Source organism: Sminthopsis crassicaudata, chromosome 5 (assembly GCF_048593235.1).
Source record: "Sminthopsis crassicaudata isolate SCR6 chromosome 5, ASM4859323v1, whole genome shotgun sequence".
Taxonomy (NCBI): Eukaryota; Metazoa; Chordata; class Mammalia; order Dasyuromorphia; family Dasyuridae; genus Sminthopsis; species Sminthopsis crassicaudata.
The window spans coordinates 35,639,179-35,656,231 of NC_133621.1; the positions used below are offsets into that span (position 1 = coordinate 35,639,179).

The following is a 17,053-nucleotide window of genomic DNA, read 5'->3' on the forward strand; positions in this document are numbered from 1 at the left end:
CACGTCATCTTTGCTCCATCTGGAAAATGGGGATAATGGCAGCCCCTCTTTCCAGGCTTGTGCTGAGGACCAAATGAGGGAAGAATTGTAAGTGCTAACTTACAGCTAGCACCCAGTAAGCATCATATAGACGTTAGCTGTGAAATGGGATGCTCTCTGTAGAGCACTTCACAAGCTTCAGGTGCTGGCTCAGTATGTCAGCTCTTCCTGATTGGATCTCCGCTGGGAACTGCCCGGGTGACCTTTGATAAGTCACCGGAGACTTCAAAGTTTGGACTTGAAGGGCTCCTAGTGAGGGTGGGGCCAGGTCACACAGCTTAGCATCAATAGAACTGGGGTCTGGAAGGCTAGTGTTCTCTTCAGCAGGACCCCCACATCTCTGCAGCTCACTCCTGAGCTGCTAGGCCCGAGAGGATTTCCCAGCAATAGCCCAGCAGCCCCCACTTGTCAGCTTGGTTGTGGAGGGAAGGGAGTCTCCTCTGGGTATGGGTTTGACTACGTGGCCGTGGAGAACTCTTCCAGATTTGAAATTCTGGGCCGTTTGATGTAACATGAAGGGGGTTGGGCTGGCCCTGTGATCTCTGACACACGATAATTTCATTTTCCTGTAATTCCCCTCAAAGTCTGTTATTCTTCATGGGTCTCCAAGGATGTGCCCATGAGAGCAGATTAGGATTAGGATAGCCCTGGGGGGGAGTGCAGGAACTCGATTCTGCACATGGAATGCTATTAAGCAGAGACCCGCCAAGCAACTGGTGGAAGGGGGGGAATGTCCCATGGGAGCTCCTCATGGACCTTACAATCACTAAGTGGTAATTGACATAGGTATAAATACATGGAATAGAACAGAAGAGGTCCAGGATGCCTCTGCATAGTTTGAGGAAGGAAGAATTGTTTCCCACCAAGAGATCAGGCCTGACTTCACAGGGGAAGTGGTGGTTGAGCTGAGCCTTGAATGATAGAGAAAATATCAGATGCACTTGAAAGATCTGATCTCAGTAAAAGAGGGAAAAGGACCCACACGTACAAAAATGTTTGTGGCAGCCCTTTGTGTAGTGGCAAGGAACTGGAAACTGAACAGATGCCCATCAGTGGGGGATGGCTGAATAAGTTACAGTATGAAGGTTATGGAATATTATTGTTTTATAAGAAACAACCAGCAGGAGGATTTCAGAAAGGCCTGGAGAGACTTACAGGAACTAAAGCTAAGGGAAATTAGCAGAACCAGGAGATCATTAGCAACAACAAAATTATATGATGATGAACTGATGGATTTGGCTTTTCTCAACAATCCAAGGCAATTCCAATTGACTTAGGGTGGAAAGTGCCATCCACATCCAGAAAGAAAATCTGGAGACCAAATGTGGATCAAAGCAGAGTATTTTTACCTTGTTTGTTTCTCATGTTTTTTTTTTCCCCCCTTTTGGTCTGATATTTCTTGCACAACATGACAAATATGGAAATATGTTTAAAAGAATTGCACATATTTAACCTATATCAGATTGCTTGCTATTTTGCAGAGGGGGAGAGGTAAGGAAGGAAGGGAGAAAAACGTGGAAGACAAAGTTTTACAAAAATGAATGTTGAAAACCACCTTTACATGAATTTGGAAAAAAAGAAAATACTATTGAGAAAAAAAGAAGAAAAAAAAAGAAAGAACAAAAATCTGATCTCAGCCTTTCAATGGAGTCAGAGAATCACAGGCATAAAGCTGGGAGAGATTCTAAAGGTCACCTAGTTCAAACCATCCATTTTACAGATGGGGAGACTAAGACCAGAAAGTGTTCTGGTCCAGAAAGCAGCAATGATACAGTGGAAACAAACTGACTCTGGGGGCAAAGATTTTGAGCCAAATCCTGTCTTTGACCCAGTGCTTAAGTCACGTAGTTTTATTGAGCCTCAGGTTCCTAGGGGTTGACCTCTGAGACCCTGTTCAGCAATAAAGACAAAGTGGGCAGATGGGAAGGAGAGAACAGACAAAAAACTTTCAGAGTGATAGAGAAGTTGGGGAGATCATGAAGGGCCTCATGTGGGAGGGACTTTGGAGAAGAGCCTGGAATTGAAATGGATGAATGAGTGGATCGAAGAAAAAGCATTGCCGTGCTTACTAAACCTTTGGCTCCGTGCCTGGAAAAGGTGACACGGTCCCTGCCTTCCAGGAGTTTGCATTCTAATGTGGGAAACAACATGCACCCCCCCACACACACTAGTGGGAATGGAGGAATTGAGATCTGGGGAGTCCCTGGCATGGGGAGTCACTCCAAAGGTCAGTCAAAGGGGATCCCCTTTCTGTCTTTCCAGAAACAATGGCAGGGTAGATTTTGATGAGTGAATGCAGAACAAGGTTTGGGGGTGGTATGAGGAGTAGGGATGATGTGCTTTGAAAGGGGGGGTGAGGAGAAAGCCCCCCAGGTGCAGGGGGAAGCCTGGGCAAATGTACAAATGAACAAAGGTTTTAACTCCAGGGTTTCGAGTCTAAATGATTGAGAAGAGGATGTTGCCATTAAGAGAAATAGGAACATTCATTGGAAGGGAAATTTGGGGGGAGAGATGAGATTAACTTTGGAAATGTTGAGTTTGTGGTCAACCAGTTTACCTGGTCCAGAGAGTGTTTTGACCCAGAGGAGTGTTTGGATTTCAAGGGGTGCAGAAGGCTCTTACTACATGTTATTTTGTTTCTTTGCGGGGGAGAAAATAAAGTTCAAGCTCTCCTCCCGGTGCCCAGTTTACAGCAGAACAGACCCCAAACTATAAATCAAATAACAAACTTTTAACAAGAACCAAATAGCAAAACAAAAAGCAGAAAAAATTATGTGGGCAGATCATTCATTCTCACCCTCCTCATATCCAAATGAAATGAAGAATCAGAAAATTATCCATCCAAGTCACCAATTTAATTCAATCAATATTTTATTAAGGCTCTACTCTGAGCAGAGCAATGCTAGAGTCTGGGAATACAAAGCCAAAAATGATAAAAAAAAAAAAAAAAATCTCTGTCCTTTTCTCCATCAAAACAAAAACCTCTGGAATAAACACGAATAATGAGGGGAAAAAATTCCCAGATTAGCCATCTCTGGGAGTTTGTCTTCTTTTGAATCTGGGAATCCTCAAAGACCCCCTGCTTGTCCTTGGTCACTGCTTTGGTTTTCCGACATAGTAATCATTGTGTGAATTGTTGCCCTCCTTCTGTCTGACAGCCCTCTGTTTTTGCTCATATAAGTTTTCTCAGGTTTCTCTGGGATGCCCCTTTGGAGGGAACTTCCAGGCTTCAGTTCTGAGGTGTTATGGAAGAGTGTATGGCACCCCTGTGCCAAAGGCCTTGCCCTTGAGAAGGACTGGAATCTTGGCGGAAGCCCAGCTGCGATGTCCGGCAGGTACCCTGGGAGAGTGGGCCATGCTGGGCTAAAACTCTTACCAACAATTGGGAGAGATTCAAAGAGAAAGGGCCCAGCAACGCTGCATGGGGGCAACTGGTACTTTTCAGCCCGGGGAAATGTGACAGAATGCAGGCCCTCCCTCCTTCAGTTCCCCTCTGCAGTCCCTGTGGGTCCTTGAGGCAGGGTTTCTGTGCAGCTTCCCAGTCTGGGGTAATCTGCTTATGTACAGCCTGTGATATAACAAACAGCCAAATGAAGGAAGGGTTGCCGGAGCTGTGAATGAGGAGCTGGATAATTGACAGAGTTCAGGCCCCCGCAGCAGAAGCAGAGAGCCCTTGGGTGGCCAGCAGACAGGAAGGCCGGAAGTCCAGCTTGTGCAGCATCATGGCCAAGCCTGAACTGTATAGGAGGGATCGGGGAGGCCCCAGCCCTCTGACCTTTGCTCCCTGAGCTGTCCATCTGGGGGTGCTGAGGAATAAAGAACTCGGCAGGCTCTTGGGTGTCTCAGGGTCCCATCTGTCCACTCCCTGCATTCTAGGGGCTGACTCATAAGCTGGGGGGAGAGGCTATGTCAGAAGCAGAAGACTGGATTCGATTCTCAGGCCGGCCGAATAATAAGAGCAAATGTGTTTATGTGGAGACTTCGAGTTTGGGAAGTGTTTGTTTTACATATATTATTGGGTACTTATTTCAATCCAGGGAAAGTATCCTAAAGTAATTGGATCTTCCTTCCACATTCTCTTATTTAGGAACCTCTGGGGTATTTCTTTTTCTTTCTTTCTTTTCTTTTTTGCCTCTTTCTTTCTTTCTTCCTTTCTTTCTTTCTTTCTTCCTTTCTTCCTTTCTTTCTTTCTTTCTTTCTTTCTTTCTTTCTTTCTTTCTTTCTTTCTTTCTTTCTTTCTTTCTTTCTTTCTTTTCTTGCCTCTTTTTTTCTTTCTTTCTTTTCTTTTTTGCCTCTTTCTTTCTTTCTTTCTTTCTTTCTTTTTTTTTTCTTTCTTTCTTTCTTTCTTTCTTTCTTTCTTTCTTTCTTTCTTTCTTTCTTTCTTTCTTTCTTTCTTTCTTTCTTTCTTTCTTTCTTTCTTTCTTTCTTTCTTTCTTTCTTTCTTTCTTTCTTTCTTTCTTTCTTTCTTTCTTTCTTTCTTTCTTTCATAATTGTTTTTCTCAATTACATGTGAAGACAAATTTTTTTTCCCCTGAGGCTGGTGTTAAGTGACTTGCCCAGGGTCACACAGCTAGGACTTGTTAAGTGTCTGAGATCAGATTTGAACTTGAGTCCTCCTGAATTCAAGGCTGGTGCTCTATCCACTGCGCCACCTAGCTGCTCTCTGAAGACAATTTTTAACTTTCATTTTTTAATAGTTTTTGAGTTTTAAATTCCCTTCTTTCCTCCTGCCTTGAGAAGACAAGCATTTAATATAGATTATACATGTATAATCATGCAAAACATACTTCTCTATTAGTCACATTGCAAAAGAGAACACAGACCACAAAACAAACCCTAAAACATTAAAAATAAAGTCTAAAAAGTATGCTTCAATCTACACTTTCTATGCTAATGATTCCCAGATCATTTCTATTCCACCCTGAGCTCCAGTCTCACATCACCAACTATTTATTGGCTGCCCAGACAGCCAGAGTGCACTGAGCACTGGATCATTTCACCTCTGGCTGCCTCAATTTCCTCAAATGTAAAACATATCTACTAATAGCAGGTACCTCTCAGAGTGGTTGTAAGCTACTACATGCTTACTAGCATATAGTAAGCACTTAATAAATGCACCATTTAGGGAAGCTACATAGTGCAGTGAATAGAGCACCAGCCTTGAAGTCAGGAGGACCAGAGTTCAAATCTGGTCTCAGACGGATGATAATACTTCCTAGCTGAAGGACACTTAACTCCAATTGCCTCAGCAAAAATAGAGATGTTTATATTGCTATGTGTGCTTGTTATCTCCTCCATGAGAATGCAGCCTCTTAGGTACATAACCTCATCATTACCCACCCTTACCCCAAATATCTAATCTATTGCCACATTTTTTAAAAGTTAAAATCTATTTTTTTCTATAAACAAAAATTTGCTTTCACTCCCTTCCACTTTGCCCTTGATTCTCCATTGCAACAGCAAAAGAGAAAAATAAAACTCCTCTTAGAAACATGTATAGGCAAGCAAAACAAATTCCTGCATTGGTTGTATCCAAAAAATGTCTCAGTCTGCCCCCAGAGTCTTTCTTCTGCAAGAAACCTTTTCTTATTCCCCTCCCCCTAAATGCTCATGCCCTCCCTCCCAATCCACCTTGTGTTTAACTACTCTGTATGTGCTCTCTCTCTCTCTGCTCTCTCTCTGTTTATTATGTTTATATTGATATGAGTGCTTATTATCTCCCCCATGAGAATTTTAGTTTCCAGTTAGTAGGAACCATTTTATTCTTGGACTTGCATTCCCAACATCTAACATGGTATCTGGCACAGAGTAGGTGCTTAAATAAATGCTTGTTGGTTGGTTAATTTTTGAAATAAGTATTATTATGCCCGTCTAAAAAGGAGAAAACTGAGACTGACAGAAGTGAAGTGGTTGCCCAGGTAGAATTTGAATTCAGGGCTCCCTAGGTCCATGACTCTTTCCATTGTGGTCACCTTTGTTTCTCTAAATCTCTGACTTTCTCTGGGAAATGATGGGGTTGTTTCTGGAAGAGCTCTAAATTCATTAGAATACAGAGTTAAGAAGAATAGAAGTCAGTTGATTTTAACACGTGAGAAAACTGAGCAATGACTTGCCAGGATAGTAAGTCTAACCTTGGACTCCAAATCCAGGGCTCTTCCCACTGAGCCACTAAGACCTATGAGTTCCCCGGGGGAGATAAGGTGACAGTCTCTGTCCATGAGCTGTCCGTGACAATCTCAGATCTCCAGTTTATTTTTGTCCTCATGCAAGTGGGACAGAGAAGCTAAGACGGGCTGGTATCAGAGGTGGAATAGAGGACTCAGTCTTGGTCATTGAGGGGAAGGACTTTCAGAAACTTCCAAGAGGTAGGTGACTGTGACCTTTTCATTCGGCTCCAGCTCTGTCCAGCACAATGAGGAGAATCACCACTATGGCTGAGACTCTGAAAGGCCACACATCCCTTGGCCTAGAGGTTCCATGAGACTTCCCAGTGGTTTTCAAAGACCCTTCCTCCCAGTAATGCTGACTCTAAAGGGCTCCTAGCTATACTAATGAAACAATCTCTCAGAACCAATTAACCCTTACCTTACATACAATTCTATCAAACTTAGTATGTTTTCTTAGTCCAGAATGCATCAAAAGAAGCAAATAATAGAGAGAAAGTTTTTTCACTCAAGCAGTCAAACTGGCCACAGGAGAAAGAACAAACAGTAAAAGAAAATTCAGAAAATACATGTTTATAAAGTCCCAAACCATAGCAGTCATTTGGTATAAGAGAAAATATCTCTGTGAACCTCACTGAGTAAGCCCCATCACTAGATTACAATACAGAATAATAATCATGAATGTTTCCCCCTCATCTTAACTTCTTTTAATTGAGGACATCAAGGAGAAATGGATTTCTTTTTAAAAAGCTTTTTGTTTTCAAAACTTATGCACAGTTTTCAACATTCACCCTTGCAAAACCTTGTGTCCCAGTTTTTTTCTCCTTCCTTTCTCCCCACTACCTTCCCCTGGACAGTGAGTAATATATGTTAAGCCTATGCAATTCTTCTCTACACATTTCCACAATGATCATGCAGCACAAGAAAAATCAGATCAAAGAGAAAAAATGAGAAAGAAAACAAAATGCAAACAAACAAAAAACCAAAACAAGTGAATACTATGTATTCAGTCCCCACAGTGCTTGCTCTGTCTGGGTGCAGCAGATGGATCTCTCCAAAACAAATCCATTGAAACTGGCCTGAATCACCTGACTGTTGAAAAAAGCAACATCCATCACAGTTGATCATCACACAATCTTGCTGTGGCCATGCACAATGATCTCCTGGTTCATTTCACTCAGCATCAGTTCATGTAAGTCTCTCCAGGCCACGTTGAAATCATCTGGCATCCATTCTTATAGAATGATAATATTCTATAACATTCATATACCATAATTTACTCAGCCATTCTCCAATTGATAGACGCCCACAATCATGAATGTTCCTGATGACAAACCTGAACCACTGAGAGAAGGCAGTGTTAGAGATTCAGGGAATTTTAGAGCTGAAGGAACCCTTAGAGGTCATCGGAGCCAACTGTCTTATTAAAAAGAAAAACCCAGAGCCTAATGTTCAATGTGTTCACCTTAAGATATTCATAATGTATCTTGAGACGATTTCTATACAAAAGGATTAGAACATAAGTTGTGCTATTTAAGTAAGGGGAGGGGCAGGGAGGTTCTTGGCTATTTAGAAACTTAACTATCCCACATGACTCATTCTGTGACATCTCCAGGTTGCCAGGGTCTTAACTGTTCTGTCTGGTGGTGGCCGTGATGATGATGATACTGGTAGTGATGGCTTGGCCCACAAAGTTGAGGACTGCAGACCCAGGGGCTGCATTAGCAAGAGCCAGCCAGGGACAGTTTCAGGAAAGGTGGTATTGCTCCATTTTCTGCAATTATCATTGAAAGTGAAATGAGATCTGATCTCTGATCTCTCAGAAAGTTCATGATGGAATTTTAGAATTAAAAAAAAAAAAAAAAGAGGAAAACTAAAGAAATCTGTATTTTCAGGCTTAGAGCAGTCTTTTTTTTTTTTTTTTCTTCAAATTTGCTCTTTTTAAGTAGGGTTAAGAACTTTTTTTTTTTCACAATGTATTTATTGCCAGTCCAAAATAATCCTGATTCCCAGTCACTGAATTAAGCCTTTTGTAGATTATTTATTATTATCTCAATGTAGATTATTTGTTTTGCATAACTTCATCAGTGGTTTCTTATACGTGAATGGAGATAAAAATCTGAAAAACAAATGTAAAAAACTTGTTTTGAATCTAACTGGTGGAAAATATTTAAAAAATAAGTTAAGTAATAGTGGTTATTTTTCACAACTCTATTAGACAATGCCTGACTGAAAGACAAGGAGACCTTTAGCTTGCAGAGGTGGTTTAATTACCACCCATATATAAGGGAAAGGAGCACAGATGGACAGTGGTGTTTGGGGGGAAAGTGCTGCTTTTGAAGGCAGAAGACCTGAATTCAAATCCCACCACCACCACCTACTGTTGTCTGCATGATTTGGGGCAAATCACTTATGCTCTCTGACCCTTAGTTTTCCCTTCTATAAAATAGGGAGAGGGGAAGGACTTTCCCCTTCGGAAGATCTGAGTTCAAATTCTGTCTCAGACACTTCTGGGTTGTGTGGCTCCTCAGCAAGTCATTTAAGCTCTCTCCGCCTCAGTTGCCTTAACTATAGAATAGGGCTTACTTTGCGGGTCGCGATGAGGCTCCCGTAGGGTCAGCTATCTTAAAAGCGCTTTGGAAGCTTTAAGGCGCTGGAGAGATCTGGCTGGGTCTCCCGGGGAGCGTCCGTGGCCGAGCCTTCAGACGCGGGTAGGCGTCACGTGGCCGGCCAACAACTTTGGGCCTTTTTGAATTGAGTTTCCCGAAGTGTCACTCGGCCCAAACCCGGAGCCAATGAAAGGGCGTCATTAATGTCCCGGCCCCGGTTAAGATTAAGACTGGCCGACGTCTTTCCAGAGACGGCCCCGGGACGGTCCCCGGCCCCCGGAGCGGGCGAAAGCACTGGGCTCTAAGGCCCTTCGGCCGGGCTGGCTTCGGTTGGGGGCGTGGGGGAGGGGAGGCCCTCGGTCCGGCGCTCCGCCCCCTGGTTCATTCACCGCCCGGACAGGCTGCCTGCCCATTCATGCTGGGGAGAGACAGCTCTGGGCTGGCCCCGGCCCGTTGGCCTCTGGGGCAGCGAGCAGCCGGAGATATTTAAAGCTCTCATTGGCCAGGGAGGCGGCTCCCGGCACACAGCACATGCTGCGGGCTCCGGGAGCGGGCAGAGAGCAGGGCTCCTGAGCCTGGGCTGCGCCCCTCACCTCCGCCTGACCAGAGTTGCAGGGGTCCACTATGGCCAGCCCATCCTTCAGGCCTTCCCACCTCTTCACCATCTCCGGGCTGCTCTATTACTCCACCTGTATGGGTGAGTGGAAGGAGGGAGGGAAACGGGGGGAAAGCGCAGCAGGGAGGGAGGGAGGGAGGGTGAGAAGGTGTCTTGGGCTTCTTGCAAAAACAACCGGACCTTCCGAGCACTCTCTGGGGCGCTTACAAGTGGCGCCGGAGGATTCGGATGCTGTGGAGCTAGAGGGGGACCCCGCTAGCGAGTGCGCGCCTGAGTGCATGTGCGCGGACGTGGCCGAGGACCGCCGGCAGGTGGGCGCCCCCACCGCTCGCCCCCAGCGCCCACTCATCTCTAAGCGCCGGCCGCCGGCTCTCCTGTTAGCCTCCTTTGCGGCAGGAGGCAGGGAGGAGCACACGTGAAGTCACCTGCCCAATGTCGCGCCGGCCCCGGGCCGCCTCCTTTGCAGACTCCCTCAGAGGCCAGCTCGGTGAGGGGCCCCGCTCGGTGAAGGGAGGCTCTCGGGTCGTGCTTCTGCAACCTCCTGGTCCCTGGGCACGAGACCTACTTGGGAAGAGAGCAGATACGCAAGCTGACCGCTTGCACTGCTGGGTGTCCTTCTGACCCTCCCCCCACCTGTCACACATCTCCCCAAACCGATCCTGGGCTCGTCAGCTTTTGCAGGGCCAGCGCCAGCAGCCCGAGGGAGCTCCGGGAATCTCCATTGCGCCTTTCTCTAAAGTGGAAATGTTTTGTTTGACTTTCCTCGCGGAGCTCCTGCTCCCCACCCTTCAAAGGCCCTTAATGGATGGGGAGGAGGATGGGCTGAGAAAATTGGGCTGGCTGTAGAGCGAAGGGCACCTCAGGGAAAACAATTCCCCGTAACTCCCCACAGGGCGTGTTAGCCCAGATTTTGGGCTTTTCTGTCGTGGTTACTAGGGGAGAAGGTCAGCTGATTTGAGCATCCCTTTTTCCCTATCCCTTGTCCATAGATGTGCATCCTTGCACCCATGTCCAAACAGAGTCCCCCGAGCAAGGTCTGGAGGACGAACTTGCCGAGTGGATTTGCAGTCTCCAACTTCCTGCCTGCTCTTTCTTTCTTTCAGTGGCTCCTAATTTCTCATGGTTACCTTTGCTGGATCAAGAGCAGGACTAGAAATAATTAACCGTAGGAAATGATGGCTGTGACTAATAGGAGACTTGCACACTAGCGTGTCTACCTCTGGGCATCGGAAGGAGCTTTGGAAATCTCAAAAGCCCACGGTCTACGACTGAGAATAGAGGATCCGTTCACTCCGGCTCCCGTTATCTTTGACCCCATCCATCTCCCTTCTGTCCTACGCCTATTTGTACTGGATCATGTCCCTAACCCGTTTCTCACTTTTCCCAACTTGTAGGTTTTATAGTGGGAAGGATTCTTAAAAACAGACAGCCTATCTAAGAAGCAAAGGCATTTGGTAAACCAGAATAGGAACCCCTGTTATTTCTAACTCTTTTGGCAGGGAATGTCGGTAACCTGGAGGCTTCCTGAAGGGAACCCTTCCCCACAATATGAGCTTGGAGATGGGGGGCAGGGCCACGATTTGCCACTGAGAACACTTGAATAGGAGCCACTGTAAAGACTGCATGATGTAGTGGGAAAACTGCTCGAATGGGGATCAGAACACCCGGTTTCTTCTGATTTTTTCTTGTAATTCTCCTTAAGCAAGTCATAATCGTGGCGTGACTCAGTTTCCTCATTTGTCAAATGAGGCGTTTGTCCTAGCTGACCCCCGGATCATCCAAATCTGGGATCCAGGCCATGGGGTGACACATCATTGTCTCCATGACTGCGTGCTAATTGGGGGGGGCTTCTCTAGCCAGAATTCAGAGGCTCCGGAGTGGGAGCAGCAGGCAGCAGGGGCTGGGAGAGGCCCCCGTGATCCCCTGCAGACAGAATCCACTCGAAGCTCTGAGCTCACTTGCCAGGGCAGCCTTGTTTCCATCCGTGTCCACCTGGTGGAAATATTCCGAGCTGGAACGAGCCGTAAATAAACTAGACTGTGCTAAAAACAAACAGCTCCATGGAGTCAGCTTAGGCAGAAATAGATTGGGATTGCCTGAGCGAAGTGATGCAGGGCGACATGGGGTGGGGGTGGGGGATGCCCGAGCAGAGGGGCGAGGAGGGGGCTCCAGGCCAGCCCCAGTCACCCCATTGCGCGGGCCGGGATAGGGTCTCTTTGCTTTCCAATTTCTGCATTCTGGGGAAGCCCAGGTATTAGACGTGAGTCTCCAAGTGCTTTGGACGCCGTTGGCCCCTCCATTAATGGGTAGGGAGGAGGTAAGACTCCGAGGCTATATATGGAATGGAAAATCGATAAATTGCAGCAAATGCAAATAGCCCCGTTAATCTGCCTACCTCTCAGAGCTAGCCTCCTCCTCCCACCGCCAGAGCTGTCCTCCCGGGGTTTCCAGAAGCACCGCTGCCCCCTCGAGCCTCAGCTGTCAGCTCCCACTTGTTCTCCCCTCTTACAAGGAAAGCAGTTCTGGTCATCACAGCCGGGAAGGGACTAAAGACAAACAGGAGCCGGGGTGCCTTAAACAGGTCCCAGGATTCTGTTTTCTCTCACTGCTAAGGAGCCTTCTCTTCTGGACCTCTCATAGCAACCAGCTCCGGCAAAGCATCAGTTTAGGAAGGGAATTCAAGAAAATTGGGTTCAAAGGAAATGAGTGCTGGATTCAGGATCAGGGGTCCTGAGATCAAATCCCAGCCAAGAACTCTTTGAGTGACCCTGGACCAAACACTTCCTCAGTCTCCTCACTGGTAAAATAAGAAGCATCTTAGTCCCCATGAGCCCCTTCCTGTAGTAGGGCTTCATCCTGGGCAGAAGCTGGTACTAGTCTGAGGCTGCAGGAAGATAGAAAATGAAAAAAGTAAGGTGTTTGGGAAGCCAACAGCACCCAGTAGGGAATTCAATCAATCAGCCAATTAGCAATCAATCAATAAACTTTTATTAAGCACTTAATACTGTGCCAGGCACTTTGCAAAATGCTGGAGACAGTCCTTGTCCTCAAGGAGGCCACAATCCAAAAGGGAAAACAATATGTAAATGCAGCAAACAAGATACATATGGGATAAATAGGAAATACAGGTTCCAGACCATAGGTGTAAAGAGAATACTACAATAGAGTGAGCCACATGAAGTTTTTGGTTTCCCAATGCATAGAAAAGTTTTGTTTACATTTTAGTACAGTATATTAGCCTTTTTGGTGTGCAATAGTATTATGTCTTTTAAAATCTACATTCCTTAATTTAAAAATATTTTATTGCTTAGAAATGCTGTCATCTGAGTCTTCCCTAACTTGTAATCTTTTTTTTTGTTGGTGGAGGCTCTTGCCTCAGTGTTGACGGCTGCTGACTCATCAGATGGTGGCAGCTGAAGGTTGGGATAGCCCTGACAATTTCTTAAAATAAGACAAGGAAGTTTGGCCCTTTGATTGACTCTTCCTTTCACATGAATCCTTAGAGGCTATTGTAGGGTTATTATTTTGATAGTGTTGTGTCTCAGGGAATAGGAAGACCCAAGGAGAGGGAGAGAGATAGGGAATGGCCAGTCAGTGGAGCAGTCAGAAGACACATGAAGTTCACTGTCTTGTGGCCATGGTTCCATGATACTACCATGACAATAGTGACATCAAAGATTGCTGATCACAAATCACCGTAACAGATGTAATAATAAAGAAAAATGTGAAATATTGTGAGGATTTCTCAAAATGTGACACAGTAATAAGGTGAGCACATGCTGCTTGGGAAAATGGCAATGCTAGACTTGCTTCATGCAGGATTTCTACAAACCTTCAATTCAGAAAGAAAGCAAAAACAAACAAAAAAATAAACTCAGTATCTGCAATAGGTTATACAGTGAAGCACAATAAAATGAGGTATGCCCGTAGTAACAGAGGGAAGGTACTAGAATTAAGAGGGATAGGTAGAAGGTAGTATTTTAGTAGGTACTTAAAGGAAGCCAAGGAAGAGAGTAGGCAAAGTTGAGGAGGGAAAGTGTTGCAGACATGTCAGATAGCCAGGGAAAAAACCCAGAGCCAAGGATTGGAAGTTCTTGTTCATGGAATAGCTAGGAGGCCAGTGTCACTGAATCAAAGAGGATGTGATGGGAGTGGGAGGGATAAGGTATAAGAAGACTGAAATCATCGGAAGGGTCTTGGAAATGAAGGGTTTTGAATGTCAAGCTCAGCATTTTGTACTCTTCTTGGAGTTAATAGGGAACCACTGGAATTTACTGAGAAGGAGGGATGACATGTCAGACCTGTGCTTTAGGAAAATCACTGATAGCTGAATGAATGATGGATTGGAGTGCAGAGAGACTTGAGGCAGACAGACACCTCAGCAGCTATTGCAATAATCTAAGCATAAAAGTATGAAGGCAAATCTGTGTCAGGGAGGCAGCAGCATCAGAGAAATGTAGAGAGGTGTTGCAAAGATGAAATCAACAAGAGATGTTGCAAGGATGTAATCAACAAGAGGTGCTACAAAGGTGAAATCAGCAAGAAATGCTGCAGGGCTGAAATCAGCAAGAGATGTTACAAAAATGAAATCAACAAGAGATGTGCAGAGGTAAAATAGACAAGAGACTCTGCAAAGATGAAAACGAGATGTTACAAAGATGAAATCAGCAAGAGATGTTGCAAAGATGAAATAGACAAGAGATGCTAAAGAAGTAGAATTGACAGATCTTGATGATGTGCCATAGTATGCAAAAGACAGCAGAGGCGTAATATAGTGAATAATGGTCCTGCTTGTTAGTGCCTTCCCACTTCCTTCCCTCCCACAGAGCTCAAACCAAAAATGAAAAGTAGATAAGGTCAAATTTTGTTTCAAATGGTGTTTCTGAGTTGAGGCACTCTGCAGCCTTCCCAGTTTCTATTCAAGGAAAGTATAATGGAAGTGGGTGTAGGGAAAGTCCTCTAGAGCACGGAATATCACAAAACCCCAACCAAAAACCCTGAGATGCAAAGGAGGGAAACACTGGGCACCTAAACTTTGCCATTTGCTCTCCCTTTATTTGACAATCCCTCTGTTTCCCAGTACTGGGTTAAACTGCAGAATTGCAGTTTCAGATACCCCATCAGGTACTACTGCTTGTGTCCTTTAAGCACACTAACAATTTTGGCTAAGGCAGTTCCACTAATGCACTCTTGTAGTGCAAACAGCTGCACTGGCTCCCTCCTCCTCCCTCCTCCTCTCCCCCTTCCTTTCCCCTCCTGCCATATTTCAGTGGGCTTCCTTGCTGTAATAGCACCTCCTCATCTTTGCTCTGGTCTTCCTGCTATCACTCCTCTCAAGAGCACAGACAAGGCATTTGTGCTCTCTGTGCACAAAGTGGACCGACCCCTTGTGCCTTGAGGGCCAGTGGGGGGTCTCGAGTCTTCAGAGTTATCACAAAACAAATAACCTATATTCCACAAACCATGGCATTTTCTGGTCTTAAATGTACGTGTATCTATGAAAAATAAGAAGAAATATCCTTTGTTTTGTGTCCCTGTCTCTAGTCATATTCTAGATAATTGCCCACCTTTCTGATCCTTAGTCTGGGTTCTCCCTGTCCTGTTGAAATAACTTTTTCAGGGTTCTTACCTGTGTGGTGCTAAAAGTAGAATCTGCTGAAGCTAATGGATTCCTCAGAAACATGCTTTTAATGCATAAAATATATATGGTTGGTTACAAAAATTCATGAAAATAAAGATGTAATTTTTTCTCCTCCATCCAAGGTCATAGACATACTTAAGTTTATACAAATTAAGAACCCTGCCTTAAGGTCCAGTTCAAATATTCTGTCCTCTGATAGATTCCCTGATCCCCCCCCCAGCTTCTTCCCTCTAAAGAACTTTTCATTTTTACCATTAATGTTGCATAGACTGCCTTGTACTGATATTTGTGTTCAATGCTTGTCCCTACCAGGTTTTAAACAATACAGGGTAGCTTCTGGCAAGTGGAAGGCACTTAGAAAAAGTTTGTTGAATTGAATAAAACAGTGAAAAGAGCTTTGAACTCCTAGTCAAGAGAGCAAGTAGATCTTAGCTGTGCCATTTACTGCCTGTGTGACCTAGGCCAAATAACCTAACTTCTTTTTTTTTTTTAATTTTTATTTTAAAATTTGTTTATTTTTAATATTCATTGCTTTATGAATCATGTTGGGAGAGAAAATCAGAGTAAAAGGGAAAAACCATGAGAGAGAAAAAAAAAATAAGTAAATATAGCATCTGTTGATTTACATTCAATCTCCTTAATTCTTTTTTCTGTATGAAGATGGCATTTTCTGTCCAAAGTTTATTGGGATTGCTTTGGAATAACATAACTTCTTTAAGCCTCAATTTCCCTATATGTTTACTAGGGCATGTTAATACTTTCACCACTTTCCTGGGAAGTACTTTGTTAGTCTTTTCATGCTATGAGTAATCATCTTTATTATTACTGTAAGCTCCCTTATGATGTTGTTTGGTGTTTTTTGTTTTTTGGGGTTTTTTATTTGTTTGTTTGGTGGTTTTTATGTCCCTGAATCTAAGTCTTCTTTCCCACATCCTGGCACTGAGTGACAGCTTTCTTTGCACAGCCCTTCCTGGATTGGAAGAGAAGAAACGAGGTAATCAGAAAGGATGCTGCCTCTTGATCCCTCCTCCTCCACCAATGTTTCCACTGCCATTTTTCAGAGGGAGCCGGACTTCTGTGAGTACCTTGGAACTTGTTTGAGGAGGAAGTTACAGGATTCCTCTTCAGACAAAAAACTCTGTTTCTAGTGCCCTTCTAGTTTTCCAGTGTCCTTCCAGTGATCAGTATAAAGACATTGTTTATCTCAGCTCTTCAGATAGTCCCTGACAGCAGTTGTGTTTTATAGGCTTAGGAGTTGGCCTGTTTATCTATGGGTTTAGGGATTTGGGGGACTTTCTGTTGAAAATATCAACTACTGCAGGGAATTTCTTTTCATTTATTATTCGGAATTGTAAAGTTATCAGTGTCCCTCCAGTATGGATGCCCTTGAAAAAAATGGAAAACTATTTATAACTTTCCATTTTCTCAATTCTCATCAGCTTTACCTGGGAAGTAGAGTTTCTCTCTCCTTGCTTTTTTCTGCTTTAACCATCTACTGGCCAGTAAAATTCTCTCATTGCCTAAACATATCAACCATTTTACGGAGGCAGAGGCCACCAATGACCCTAGTTTCCCATTCCTGTGTCTGGAGCCTCCACCTGAGAATAGGCCACTTTAGGTGAAAAGGAAACTATAACTATTGAGAGGTATATGTGCTCCCTCCTTGGGACTCTCAGGCCACCCAGGAAGTTTCCAGATTTGGTGTGAAGGATACTACAACAAATTACCTAATTTGTTTAAATTTTTTTTTTCTCAGTGAACAAATACTGATTCCCTTTCCCTTCTAACCTTCTTCTCACCAATGAAAAACAAGAAAAAACAAACCCTGGTAATATTCCAGGACAGACCATCCTCAGTTTTAAAGCTCCCAGGAACACAAAAAATGGCAGAATACCAAAAGATGTAGCTGGAAACTAACAAAGGAATGGAAGGGTAACAGACTAGTTCTTGAGGAGGTCTACCTGGTGAGCTGGTCACCCTGTCA

At 44.4% G+C, this 17,053-nt stretch overlaps 1 protein-coding gene across 2 annotated transcripts in view; it reads left to right on the forward strand.

Moving 5' to 3' along the window:
* The first annotated feature begins 9,325 nt into the window (after positions 1–9,325).
* Positions 9,326–17,053, forward strand: part of COLQ (collagen like tail subunit of asymmetric acetylcholinesterase) — a 41,969-nt gene continuing 34,241 nt past the window's right edge. For both annotated transcript variants that reach the window (XR_012482625.1, XM_074270780.1), the window contains exons 1-2: positions 9,326–9,509; positions 16,034–16,146. Coding sequence is in view for 1 of the 2 variants with exons in the window: in XM_074270780.1 (XP_074126881.1) it covers positions 9,437–9,509; positions 16,034–16,146 (186 nt within the window). In the remaining variant the exon portion in view is untranslated. The remainder of the gene's footprint in view (positions 9,510–16,033; positions 16,147–17,053) is intronic.